Source organism: Labeo rohita, chromosome 23 (genome assembly GCF_022985175.1).
Source record: "Labeo rohita strain BAU-BD-2019 chromosome 23, IGBB_LRoh.1.0, whole genome shotgun sequence".
NCBI lineage: Eukaryota > Metazoa > Chordata > Actinopteri > Cypriniformes > Cyprinidae > Labeo > Labeo rohita.
This window is the reverse complement of record NC_066891.1, coordinates 15769614-15783588: the sequence shown is the minus strand read 5'-3', so window position 1 is coordinate 15783588 and position 13975 is coordinate 15769614. Positions and strand designations below refer to the sequence as shown.

At 33.5% G+C, this 13975-nt stretch overlaps 1 protein-coding gene across 1 annotated transcript in view; it reads right to left on the bottom strand.

Annotated features, from left to right (window-relative positions):
* Nucleotides 1-2251: 2251 nt before the first annotated feature.
* The window catches only part of epha2b (eph receptor A2 b), a 48472-nt gene continuing 36748 nt past the window's right edge, over nucleotides 2252-13975 (bottom strand). The window contains exons 10-18 of the mRNA XM_051096700.1: nucleotides 13522-13577; nucleotides 13302-13427; nucleotides 12364-12549; nucleotides 11156-11217; nucleotides 10789-10998; nucleotides 10483-10632; nucleotides 10207-10400; nucleotides 9677-9832; nucleotides 2252-4079 (exon numbers count right to left, since the gene is read on the bottom strand). Coding sequence (XP_050952657.1) covers nucleotides 3971-4079; nucleotides 9677-9832; nucleotides 10207-10400; nucleotides 10483-10632; nucleotides 10789-10998; nucleotides 11156-11217; nucleotides 12364-12549; nucleotides 13302-13427; nucleotides 13522-13577 — 1249 coding nt within the window. The 3' untranslated portion in view covers nucleotides 2252-3970. The remainder of the gene's footprint in view (nucleotides 4080-9676; nucleotides 9833-10206; nucleotides 10401-10482; nucleotides 10633-10788; nucleotides 10999-11155; nucleotides 11218-12363; nucleotides 12550-13301; nucleotides 13428-13521; nucleotides 13578-13975) is intronic.

Sequence of the window (13975 nt, the reverse complement as noted above, 5' to 3'; positions counted from 1 at the left end):
AGACAGTTCATTAACGAACAAATGACTCGTATGAGTCGTGGTTTCTTTTTTAGTGAATGAAAAACACAGCGTGCAGCCTGTTCCCCAACTGCTTTTTTTATAAACCGTGTGTTTAAATGAATGATTCAAAAGACCACTGAACCGAATCCCTCAGCATGGTTAATGAATCAACATTTGACTTGCTAAACTGAAAAAAAGGAAACAGCGTTGTACAATAAACTGTGCGGCCTAAGTGACGTCAGTGGAACAGGAATGCGTTTTCAGAGGTGAAAGCAAGTTAAAACATTCATCTTCTTCTTTTAACCCTGCTGAAAAGGAAAAAAAAAACAATAGACACCATCACAAAATTTGTAATGGTTTTACTGAGACTTGTATTGGTTTTAATGTGAACTGTAATGGACCCTGTTGGTCTCTAATTGGTCATCTTCTATTGGTTAAAACCAATAAATCCTAATGGAATATGTCTCCATACAGAAACACACTACAGAAAACCATTTTTAATGGTTTTAATGGTTAAAAGTTGATGGTTTGTAATGGTAATTTTAGTAGTGGAAACCATTGGAATTTTCTGTGATGGTTCTATTCTTTAGAAGACATCTGTTCATTTTACTGACATTTCCATTCTCTTAAAGGAGAAGTCCACTTCCAGAACAACAATTTACAAATAATTTACTCACCCCCTTGTCATCCAAGATGTTCAAGTCTTTCTGTCTTCAGTCGTAAAAAAATTGTTTTTTGAGGAAAACTTTTCAGCATTTTTCTTCATATAATGGACTGCTATGGTGCCCCGATTTGCGGCTTGAAACAATCCCAAATGCGGTTGTAAACGATCCCAGCCGAGGAAGAAGGGTCTTATCTAGCAAAATGATTGGTTATTTTTATTAAAAAAAATACAATTTATATACTTTTTAGTGCCAAACACTTGTCTTGTCTTACTCTGCTTGGGCTGTTTTTGTCCCGGTTCATGACAGTTAGGGCATGTCGAAAAACTCCCATCTCATGTTCTCCCTCAACTTCAAAATCGTCCTATATGGCTGTTTTACCTTTTTTATTAAGGGTGTTTGATCTTCTTTGCATGTTCACTTTGCAAAGACTGTGTTGGTACTTCTGCAGCGATGTAGGATGATTTTGAAATGATTTTTGAAGTTGAGAGAGAAAATACGATTGGAGTTTTTTGACATACCCTAACTGTCTTGAGTCAGAATACGTTTGCGTTTGAGATTAAAAAGTATGTAATAATTATATATTTTTTTTAATGAAAATTAGATAAGACCCTTCTTTCTCGGCTGGGATAATTTACAACCGCATTTGGGATCGTTTGAAGCCACATTTAAACTGCTTTTCAGAAGTTTAAAATCGGGGCACCATATCCGTCCATTATATGGAGAAAAATGCAGAAATGTTTTCCTCAAAAAATATAATTTCTTTACGACTGAAGAAAGACAGACATGAACATCTTGGATGACAAGGGGGTGAGTACATTATATGTGAATTTTTGTTTTGGAAGTGGACTTCTCCTTTAAAACACGATGAAGCGTAAAAACACAGGTGAAACACCTTAAAAAAAAAATCAACATGTAAAATTCCTTCATATTAATACAGTACAACGTGTCCTACTTTTAAGATTTCTTTTTTTACAGCATACCTAATTCTAGGCCACGTGTGCAAAAACATCTGAACAAAAGATGACGAACCTGGCTAGACAATGACAGACATAATGCACGTCAAAGAAACGGATACGGGACATTTTGCTTCCCTGATCTACCTGTCTGACTTCATTGATGGCATTTAATTCTTTAGCCAACTTCCCCTGTCCGATTATTTTGGCATATAAATATTTACATTCCAACCTTGACATTTTCCACCTTATCAAAGGGTGCATTAGCGGCTTCGTTACCTGCATCACTCAACAGCAGCTGATAAATTCAATACATTGGGCGCCAGACAAAAGCCTCTCTTAATTTGGGCTCAGTGAGGCTGCGGTTATGGACAGGAGGGGCTAAATTGAGAACAAAGTTAATTGTCCTGCACGGGTTATAAGGTTCAGTGGTTTCTGTCATAGTTTACAGATGGACTGCAAACCAGCAACTAATTAAATAAGGTCTGCTTTGACCAATTAGATAATGCAGTCATGCAAAAACTACATCAAGAGCTGTACTGACTTCTAACAGCAGCGCTTGATGCATTACAATTAGGAACTTAATTCCTATTCAGCCTTTTTATTGTTGAAGAAACAAAAACCAAAGTGACATTGAATTTAAAGGCTACAAAGATTTTATTGTGACTGAAAGACAAACTTCCATTACAAACAAATCCCACTTCAGTGTCATTAAAACAATAAATAAAAGTAAAAAATAAATAGACTATTAAATAAAGTACAAAACAATTGGCCCAATCAAACTGGTTTTCGTTTGGAAATATGTAGAGCTTTTCAAATTTTGATGGTTAGAAATAGTTCAGAACTAAAACAGCTGATCAAAAATGACAAATTTCCCTTTGCAAATGTCCAAAAAGTCTGCAGTTAGACAATATCAACATCCCACTTTAAAAAAAAGATATGAAATACAATATCAACTGCAAACGAACACTAAAATATGTCATTTATAAGTGTGGAAGAACCATCTGCATCTAGAAATAAAGTGAAATTAACAAGGAACTGCAATATCATCCATAAAGAGTTAAGGATATTAGGTAGCTGGAGTTTAGAGAAAGGCTTATCTACCCCCATTTGAAATTATATTGAGGTCTTATAAGGAGGAAATAATCAAGGAAGGTCGTAAGCATTTCATCCCGGCATATCTTGGATCAGTTAATCATAAACCAGATCTGCCAAAGATAGTCTCCGCAATTCACAGCTCCAGGCGACTTTAATCTGCTGATACAGAATGAATACCAGACCTCGGTATATCATCCACACATCGTGGTCCGCATAACTGTCCGTTTGATCATTTGCTTACTTTGCGAGGACTGTCACTTGGTGCAAATATCTGAAAATCAAAACCGTGCATTTGTTTGCAGAACACCGCCGGATCGCATTTTCCCCTTTGATTTAGTCCGACAATCTGTTCCAGAACAGCTTTTTTCTTCGGAACCCATTTCCATTTTGTCATTTTGCTCGCCCTTTGTTCCTTTCGATCCTTAATGTCATCATTGCTGTAACCTTTCATAAAGATAAAGGATGAGACAGCTGCTGAGATTTCTGATTTAAGTGCTATTTCATGGCGGTGCCTCCGCTCTTCTTGTTTGCTGAGAAAACACAGGGTTTGAGGAACGCCTCGCTGCTCTGTTTCATCTAAACCAGAGACTTTAAACTTGATGGTCCAAAGCATATAGCGCTGAGAGTGCAATTGTAAAGAAATGTCATCGTGCGAGACATCAAATCATGGCCAACTCAAGCATGATAGAAACCAGAGAGCATTACAATCACCTTGATCTCAGCAGAACATCGCTAAGTCTTACGTTAAACCGCCGACTTCGAGTCTACGTTTCTGGTAGAGAAAGACCTGCGGGTCCGGTTTTCTCTCGTATTGCTGAAACGTTCAGTCAAGTACGGCGTGCCTGTTCCTCTACAACATCATTGGAGGAGCGACATATAAGATCTGAGTGCTAACTACCATTGATCGCTCTCTGGCGAAAATTAAGCATGCATATGAAACTAAAAAACAAACTAAAGGAATTACTATATGTTCTCTAAAAAATAAACATATGCGTATTGGTAAAAATAGATCTAATATACATGGTTTGATGCATACATCAATAGCTTTTTGATTGTTTTACACTTCCTCCGTTTTTGATCGAAGTTCATCAAATGCTACGCGTCTCCACAGTGGTGAGAGTCCATCTCGCTAGATTGGAGGGGTTTGGCCAGGTCAAGGGCTGTCCCTGCAGTCCGATCCCGAGGCAGCTGAGAGTTTATTCAGTCCACAGCCAAAGGGATTGTTTGGTCCCTTCGGTGCATTTTAAAGACAGTTCACACTGCAAACACGCTCAGGGTGCTCGTCTGGTCCTTAAGCCCCAAGATGCTGTAGGCAATCCTCTTCAGATGGCCCGGCAGACGGACGCCAATGTTACGGATATCCCTGGGAAGCAGAAAAGAAAGAGCGCGTGAGAACGGGAACGCAGAACTTCATTTTGTTTATATTTTTATACTGTATATTTTCTAACAGTTTTAGCCAAAGTTAATATACTAAATTTTATATTACAACATGTATCCAAAACTGAATTTAAAATAAATTTATGTCCATTTTTATTTTATTTGAGCTTATTTTAGCTTGGGAGTCATACAAATGTATTTTAGTTTATTTTCAGTTTTTCCAGGTTGTTTTTACTTATTTATTTCTTTAGAAAATGTTTATTCTTTAGTTTCTGTTTTTAATATTGTCTTTAGTTTTAGCAAAATCTTTTAATATCCCATGCAAATGCTTTTTGTAGTTTTATAATAAGAGGTAAAGGTTTTAAAAAAAAAAATTAAGTTATGTCCATTTTTTTTATTTTAGTACTTGTTTAGTTTCAGCTTTGCCTGGTTATGTTAGTTCAGTTTTTGTTTTATTATCAATTTGTCTTTTCGGTTTATTTTTTGTAAGTTTGTACCATTTTTGCTTAATTTTAGCCAAAGTTAATAGACTACATTTTGTATAACATCGTATTTAAAACTAGTTTGGGAGTCATGAAAATGTATTTTAGATTATTTTTAGTTTTGCCAGGTTGTTTTACTTATTTTTATTTTCTTAAGAAAATGGTTATTCTTTAGTTTCTGTCTAAATTTGGTCTTAGTTTTTATTTAGTTCTAGCAATGTTTTATAATAACCCATGCATATCCTTTTTATAGTTTTATGATAAAAGTCAAAGTTTTGTAATACACCATGTATAAAAAAAAACAAAAATTAAGTTATGTCCATTTTCATTTTATTTTACTATTTAGTTTCTGTTTTGCCAAGTTATGATAATTTTGGTTAATATATATATATATATATATATATATATATATATATGTATAATCTAAGTTAATATTCTAAATTTTATAATACAGCATGTTGGCATAAATCAGCATAAATTCATTGTACATTATTTTGGTTTTGGAGTCTAAAATGTTTTGCCAAGTTGTTTTACTTAGTTTTTATTTCTTTAGAAAATGTTTGTTCTTTTCTGCTTTAATTTAGCCTTTAGTTTTAGCAACATTGACACAAAATTTAGCCTTTAGTTTTAGCAACATTTTATGATAACCATGCAAATTCTTCTGATAATTTTATAATAAGAGTTAAAGTTTCACAATACACCATTTATAAAAAAAAACTAAAACATTTACAATTTAATTTTTGTTTTATTATCAGTTTGTTCAGTTTATTTTTTGTAACTTTGTACCATTTTTGTTTAATTTTTGCCAAAGTTAATATTAATATTAATAACTATTTCAAGATGTATTCAAAACAAAATCTAAAATTAATATTTTTCCATTTTCATTTTATTTGAGCTCATTTTAGCTTTCTTTAAAAATATTTATTCTTTAGTTTCTCTTTAAATTTAGTCTTAGTTTTTATTTAGTTTTAGTAACATATTATAATATCCCATATAAATGCTTCTATGGTAAGAGTTAAAGTTTTATAATACACAATTTATAAAAACTAATGTCCATTTTCATGGTATTTGTTCAGTTTCTGTTTTGCCAAGTTATGTTAATTTTGGTTTTGGCCAAAGTTAATACACTCAATTTTATAATACACATGTCGGCATACATCGTCATGAATTCATTTTAGATTATTTTGTTTTGGAGTCAAAACATAAATGTATTTTAGTTTAGTTTCAGATGTTTTTCAAAATTGTTTTACTTATTTTTTATTTCTTCAGAAAATGTTTATTCTTTAGTTTCTGTTTTTAAAGTAGTCTTTAGTTTTAAAAACATTTTATAATATCCATGCAAATGCATTTTATATTTTTTAAATAAAAGCTAACATTTTATAATACACCGTTTATAAAAAAAAAAAAAACTTTTGTTTTATTTTAGTATTTGCTCAGTTTCAGTTTTTCCCAAGTAGTTCAATTTTTCATTTATTGTCACTTTGTATTTTCAGTTAGTTTGTTTATTTATTTATTTCCGTAAGTTCTTACAGTTTTTGTTAATTTGTTTACATTTTTTACATTTTAGCCAAAGTTAATACACTCAGTTTAGTATTCTGTATTAATAAAATAAATATCGGCATAAATTCATTTAAGAATATTTACGTTCTGGAGTCATAAAATGTATTTTAGTTTTGTTTCAGTTTTGCCTGTACATTTTATTTATTTCTATTTCATTTCATTTATTTATTTAGAGTATATCTATGCTTTATTTTACGTTTTAGTTTTCATTACTTAGTTACAGCATTTTTTTATTTTTAATATACCATGTATCTCTAGAACTCAAAAAAATTATTTTTGTCCGTTTATGTTTCACGACATTTCAATTAGTTTTTGGAGTCATAAAATATATTTTTAAAAATGTATTTTAGTTTAGTTTTCCCAGTTAAGTTTTTATTATTATCTTTTTTAATTTTTTTTTAATTTTGAGAATGTTTATTTAGTCTTTGCTTTAGTTTTCATCAACGATAATAACACGGTGGGATGGTGCCTGCAAATTATACACAATCTTGTCTTTCAAAAAAGTAATTCTGAGGAGGCGTTTGAAAGATAGCATGTTATCTGAGTCCTAATTACAATTTTAATTAGCGCCTTGATGATTTAACAAGGATTCCCTTCACCCGCCATGAATCAGAGCTGGCCGGCACGGGCGGCGGAGGACTTGTAAATAGTTTCTGGTTTTAAAGAGTGCTACCAGATGACACCAGATGGAACAGTCGGCCATAAAATAAAAGACAAACACATCAAAGACATTTCTGGTCGTCCACACAAAGTTCAGCGAGCTTCTAGGCTAAAAACACCCATGGGAGCAGAGCCAGAGGTCTTGGAGCTACGCCGTTACTACACTCCCAAGCCCTTCATCAGTCAAACTGCCTCCTCCGTGAGGTCCAGCACTGTCGTCTTTACCTCCACATCTACATCAGCTCTCTCCTTCACCATCCCTACACTCTTTCATCTCACGTCCTGACTTTTAAGTCCAACCGTGTTGATGTGAGGGGGAGTAGCCGCATAGCCTCATGGCCCCGGCAGGCAGAAACGGCGGTTCCTGGCTACAGTGAAAGCACAGGCCTCTAGCGCTGTTGGGAATGGGAGGGATGAGAGAGTCTGCCCGAAACAGTGGGAGGAAGGGAGGGATGGATGGCAGAAGAGGGGAGGGGGAACAGCATGCCACAGTTCACCACATCCAGGCCACTAAAAACCAAGTCTATTCTTTCTCTGCTGCCACTGCGTGTTTTCCGTTCAAACTTGAATCCACGAGCAGCATTTTAAGGTGTTTGCTGAAACCCCGCTGAAAGGTTTTTACGTTTTAAAGTAAAATGTTAGCACTCGTCTCGATTAAAACTCTTAAGAAGGTTAAATCGTTATTACAATTTATGTGGTTTCCGCGCTCGCCAGATACAGTAAATCAAAAATGGTCTGCGGTTGAGCGAGATTATCCTTGCAACCAAAGCATAAATTTAAGCCACATTCAATTACCGGATCCTTAAAACAAAAACATGGAAAATATTTATACGTTCTAGGAATTATTAAAAGTTAACAGATACCATCTTATTTAAATACGATCTTGTCCTGACCAATCAGCCTCAGTGTAAGCCGTATGCCACAGGAAAGGAAGTTCTGAATTCCTTCACAAATTCCCAGAACTCTCAAATTGTGTTCATCTGGGGCCGTTTTATTCAAAGGACTCTTTTACATAATGTCAGAATACTAATTTTGTATTATGTAAGGGGGAAAACTGAGGAAGGTTTGCAAACTAGGATACTGTATTTTCCAAACAGTAGCATTTTTAAATCTACATAAATGTGAAATTACAATTCTGTGCGAGTGAAATATATATATTTTTTTTAAATAGTGAGAAGAGTGTAATGTAGGTTAATAAGCAAAATAAAATTTTGAACAGCATCAAGATGATAATAATAATACATGTAAACAAAATAAACAAAATTACATATTTAAATAGTGAGATGATAATAATAATAATAATAATAATAATAATAATAATAATAATAATAAATTATTATTATTATTATTATTCATAAAAACAATACGTTACCTATTTTGCTATAATAATTTTTCATTATTAGTATTGTTTTTATTCTTGTTTAATGTTATTGTTATTAAATAACAATAATAAAAATATAAAACAATTTTACTCATTTACTACTACTACTACTAATAATAATAATAATAATAACATTCTTATTAATATTAATAAAAGCATTACATGTTAACCATTTCATTATAATAATATTTCATTATTATTATTATTGTTTTTGTTTTTGTTATATGCTATTCTTAAAAATAATAATAATAATAATAATACAAAACAACTGTATCCATTTATTTATAATAATACATATTATTAGTATTATTATTAAAAGCATTATATGTTAACTATTTTGTTATAATAATTCTTTCATTGTTATTGTTTTCAGTCTTGTTATAATACATGTATGTTATTGTTATTAAATAATAATGAAAATACTAAAAAAAGATTAATTTATTTACTATTATTATTATTGTTATTATTAATAAAAGCATTGCATGTTAACTATTTTCAACTATTTTGCATATAACTACATTTTCGTCATTATTCTTTTTTATTCTTGTTTTGTTATTATATAATAATAATAATAATACAAAACAATTTTATTTATTATTATTATTATTAAAATCATTACATTAACTATTTTGTTATAATAATTTTTTCATAATTATTATTGCTTTTGTTTTTCTTGTTGTTATTGTTATTAAATAATAATAATAAAAATACAAAACAATTTTATTTGTTTATTTATTATTATTAAAAGCATTACGTCAACTATTTTTATAATAATAATAATAATAATAATAATAATAATAATATTTAATTTATTGTTTTTATTCTTGTTATAATATGTTATTGTTATTAAATAATAATAATATAATGATAATACAAAATTGTATTCTTATTTTTATGATTATTTAAAACACTGTTAACTATTGTTATATTATTAATTTAGTATTTATTATTGCTTTTGTTCTTGTTATAATGTTATTGTTATTAAATAATAATAATAAAAATACAAAACATTGTTTACAATTTGTTGCAATTGTTTACTTTTTTGTTTATTTATTTATTGTAACTACAATAACTATCCTTTGAACTTTCATTTATCAGTACTTGGTGGAGACAAGTCTTCAAAACAGTTAATTTATTTATAAATTAAATTAATAAGATCTCTAATCTGCAGTCTTTGTATGCCAGAAACACCATTTATGAGCAAATTGTCACAAAAAAATAAAACACTTTTTATGACTCCAGTCTCTATATATTTAAAAACTAATTTTGAGCGAATGAACTATAGCAAAATATGTAATCCTACTTTTTAACTGCTCCCAGTAAAACGAAAGTCAAACATTTATCTGGACAGCAGGATATGACACACCAAGAAAAGCAGAAATCAGTTCTTCAGAAATGCACTTTGGACACTTGGCATGATCTCATTTGATTGTTCACAGCCACGCTTCCCTTACATAGCGTGCTAAAGGTCCGGAATGAAGGGAACTCGGCGTTACTCACTCGCTCTTCATCTGCAGCACCTGCTCCATGCTGACGATTCCGGCTATGCTGAAGTTTTCGCTGTACTGGCTCATCTTGATAGACTCCAGCCACTCGGCCACAGACCTGAAGGGTGAGCCATCTGAGCCACTAGTGCTGGGAAGCCGAATGGAAACTCTGACAAAGACAGAACACAAATACATTCAACAAACCGCACACCGAGACCTTTTTTGGCCTTTCCCTTATTGTAATTATTGGGTGGGAAAGAGACACACGCCACGAGAGGAAAACCTGTCTGTTTGGTTTGAGAATCTGATAGAGATACGAAACTGCCAGATGTGTCCCGCTTGCACGCATGCGACGTGATAAACATCTAAAGATGCCAAACCATTCAGCGGTACCACTGCATGTCTTAACTTTACCAAGGTATGACTTTGTCTGAACTACCACTTGACGTTCTCGCACAAAATTGTGTAATAGACGGTACAAGCCTCGACTTCTCTCCACCGTTCACACCTTTAAAGAATTCAAAGTATGTGCTGAGCTCTTACCGAGGGTCAAAATCGGCAATGGCCTTTAGAGAATCTGGGCTTTTGAGGAGTTTGTCTAGTAAGCTGACAATGTCGCCGAAGCGGGGCCGTTTGGAGCGATCCTGCAGCCAGCACTGTAACATCAGCTGATAGACGGCAGAGGGGCAGTCCATCGGAGCAGGAAGGCGGAAAGCCTCATTAATGGCCTTCATTACCTAGAAAGACAAAAGTAGTCAGATAAGACCGAAGATCCTTTGAGACAAACAGCAGAGTTATTGTTCATAGGCCAGTCCGTACCTCATGGTTACTCATGTCCCAATAGGGCCTTTCTCCAAAGGCCATGACCTCCCACATGACAATGCCAAAACTCCACACATCGCTTGCTGATGTGAATTTCCTGTACGCTATGGCCTCCGGAGCAGTCCAGCGAATAGGAATTTTACCTCCCTGTTGGGAAAAAAACATATGTAAACAAGTGTCAGGCAATTCCTTGTAATATCCGTAAATCCGGAAATAATAACCAGGTTGTAGTAATGGTAAAATAAAGACATCTGGACTTAACAGCAGCTTCGAACCACACGTTTATTTGCTGTGTGAACTCACGCTGGTGGTGTAGGTTCCTTCTGGGTCGTCCTCCAAAACACGTGACAGGCCAAAGTCAGACACCTTGCACTCCAGGTTGCTGTTGACCAAGATGTTTCTGGCAGCCAGATCTCTGTGTACATAGCTCATGTCTGAGAGGTATTTCATTCCGGCCGCAATGCCGCGGAGCATACCGACCAACTGGAAGGACAACATCTCACCATCGTGGTCCTGTGAAGAAGTTTGAGTTTCGTTATTCTTGTGAAAGGAAAAGCGCACGAGGGAATTCTTGTGTAAATTATTTGCCGTGTTGAATCACTTTGAAAGTGTGTCAGTATCATCTGTCAGAATTGTTCTTTTGCCTCGGTGATGAATTTGACAAACGTACCTTCAGGTATTTGTCGAGAGCTCCGTTTTCCATGTACTCCGTCACAATCATGGCATGCTTGACTGAAAAGAAACAGACAAAGGCACAAAGCGGCTTTACAAGACGAGAAGCAAAATCAAACAGAAGTTCTAAGTAAATATTGTCAGAGGATTAAACTTAAGCAACAACAAAAAACTTTTGGTATTAATAATTTAAAACAATACTTTTACAATACAACACAGTTACTTTTTTGTTTCGTTAAATAAATAACACTTAACACATAATTTATTATTATCATTTTAATACAAATACTTTCATATTTATACTATAAAATAAAAATAACATTTTATTTTTAGTTCCTTGAATTCTATTAAAAGTGTATAAAAAGTAAAAAGTATAATAGTGTGTGTATGTGTGTGTATATATATATATATATATATATATATATATATGTATACACACACACACACACACACACTCATGCACTTTTTATATATACTATAGTTAAATAAAATTAATATATAAATTAATATTTTATTCCTGAGTTTCTTGAATTAAACTTGTATATAGCATGTTATATTTAATGAAATATATATATTTATTACTATGTAATAAATGTATTAGTATGCAATATAAATGTAATACAAATACTTTTATATTTATACTATAAATGAAAAAAAATAGTATTTTATTTTTAGTTTCTCAAATGGAATAAAAGGTGTATAAAAATAAGTATTATAAAAATAAAGTTAAACAAAAATAATATTTTATTCCTTTTTATTCCTTACTTCCTTACTTTCTTGAATTAAAAAATATAACAAGAATATATATATGTATATATATATATTTGTATATTTATACTATAAAATTAATAAAATATTTTAGTTCCTTCAAATAAAAGTGAATAAAACATGTGTTTTTATTTATAATTTCTATGCATTTAAACATGGTACATATACATATACGAAATATATGTATGTATGTAAGTATATATATTTATTACGGGAACTTTTTATTTATTATATATAATATTTTTAAAGGGGTTATTAAATTACAATTATATCATTACCTGCTTGACAATATTAACATAAATCAAATGATTTATTATTATCTAATAAATGACATTTTTCTTTAGGAGAATTTTTGTAAACACATTTAAAATATTTATTTTAAAAAAAGGCTAGTTTATTATAAAACTAGAAGTAGACTACACTTAATAGGGCACTCACATTTGGTGACGACCCCCTCCAGTCGGATGATGTTCTGATGTGAGAACTGTCCCATGATGCTGGCCTCACTGAGGAAGTCCTGCCTCTGTTTCTCTGTGTATCCTGGCTTCAGCGTCTTTATTGCTACCGCCGTTTCCTTCCGACCGGGAACTTTCAGAATTCCTCGATACACCTCTCCAAACTCACCTACAGCACAGCAACACAAACCACCAACGGGACACACATACAGGCATCAGATAAGCAACACATAAAACGACAACACTTTAATCATGCCGAGTGACATATAGGGGTTATTTAAAAACAATGAAATGATAACCAGCAGGCATCTGCTGCAAAGGCCATGGAAAAGCCTATGAACATCAGTGAGCAGATTCATGGCAGGGGGGGTCAGAAAGGGGCATGAGAATCTGTGTACAACAAGCAGACAGAAAGTGGACAAGAGCCATGTCCTGTGGGCGGCTTGAGAGGGGAAACGCAACCACGGTGCACTGATCTTCTCATTTAAATCTGACGTTTGATATATAGCCTATAAACACTTTAGGACTTAGCACTAATTTAGCGGTTGTTTGTTTTATTTTTAAGTCATGATTAATTAACTCAGGTTTTTTATAGCAGTCCTCCTCCATGTGGGATATGAAAAAAACCTCCAGAGCGGGTTAAGAAAACAACACTAATTCAATTTGAATGACATTGGGAGGGAAAAAAACGTCTCTGGAGGGAAGAATTACTACACTAAAAATATTCCAGCTCTAACATGTAAAGCACAATTTCTGATATGCGCCTTGTTTAAGCTGTCACTCCGATGAACTGTAAAAAAGCTGTCACTTTCAATGAACTGCAACATAACTTCAAATCAATGAGTGTTGAAACTCCTTTCCCCCAGAATGCGTTCAAAACAGCCCCACAGCGGCTTGTCAAACTGCCATGGATGTGCTAACCTGCTCCGATGACTTTCTGCTTGGTGATGTGACTGGGATGGATCTCGCTGGCAAACTTGAGAACCGCCGTATTGGGGTCTTCATACGTGTGAGGATCAACATAGGTCTTCAACGGCTTCAACTGATCTGGATCGAAGAGAATTCAGCAAGAATTTAAGAGGAGGAACGAGACAGGGCTGTAAAAGAAGAAAGCCACCAAATGAAATTCAATGCGTCCAACCTGGGCTGGAGAAATAGGTGTCCTCTGGCCCTTGTCTGGTGTGAGAGTTTCTTCGCCTGTAGAAGAAAAAAACAACTCAATGAGTGCTCTATTTTTCAGCAAACCGACATTTCTTTTCAGACTTGAATTTGAAGAGTGGATAGCGCTGGACCAGCTCCATTCAGTCGAGGAGTGCTTCGAAAAAAAAAGGCGGTTTGTGTTTGCCAAGTGCTGACAGAGGTCTGGGTTATCACAGGGAACTACGGAGGGCTCAGGTCGCCTTCACAGAACCGCTTCAATCCCGTCGCCTCTTATCTTATACAATATGCCTCTCTGATTCATCTCCTTTAAAAAAGGCCTCTTGTTAAGATACACTTAGTGAGCAGTCAGCGGACAGTCACCGAATTGATTCTTCCTAAGGAGCCGTTTCGGTAAGAGTGTGAGAGCGGTGAAAAGGAACTTTGAATGGATTTTT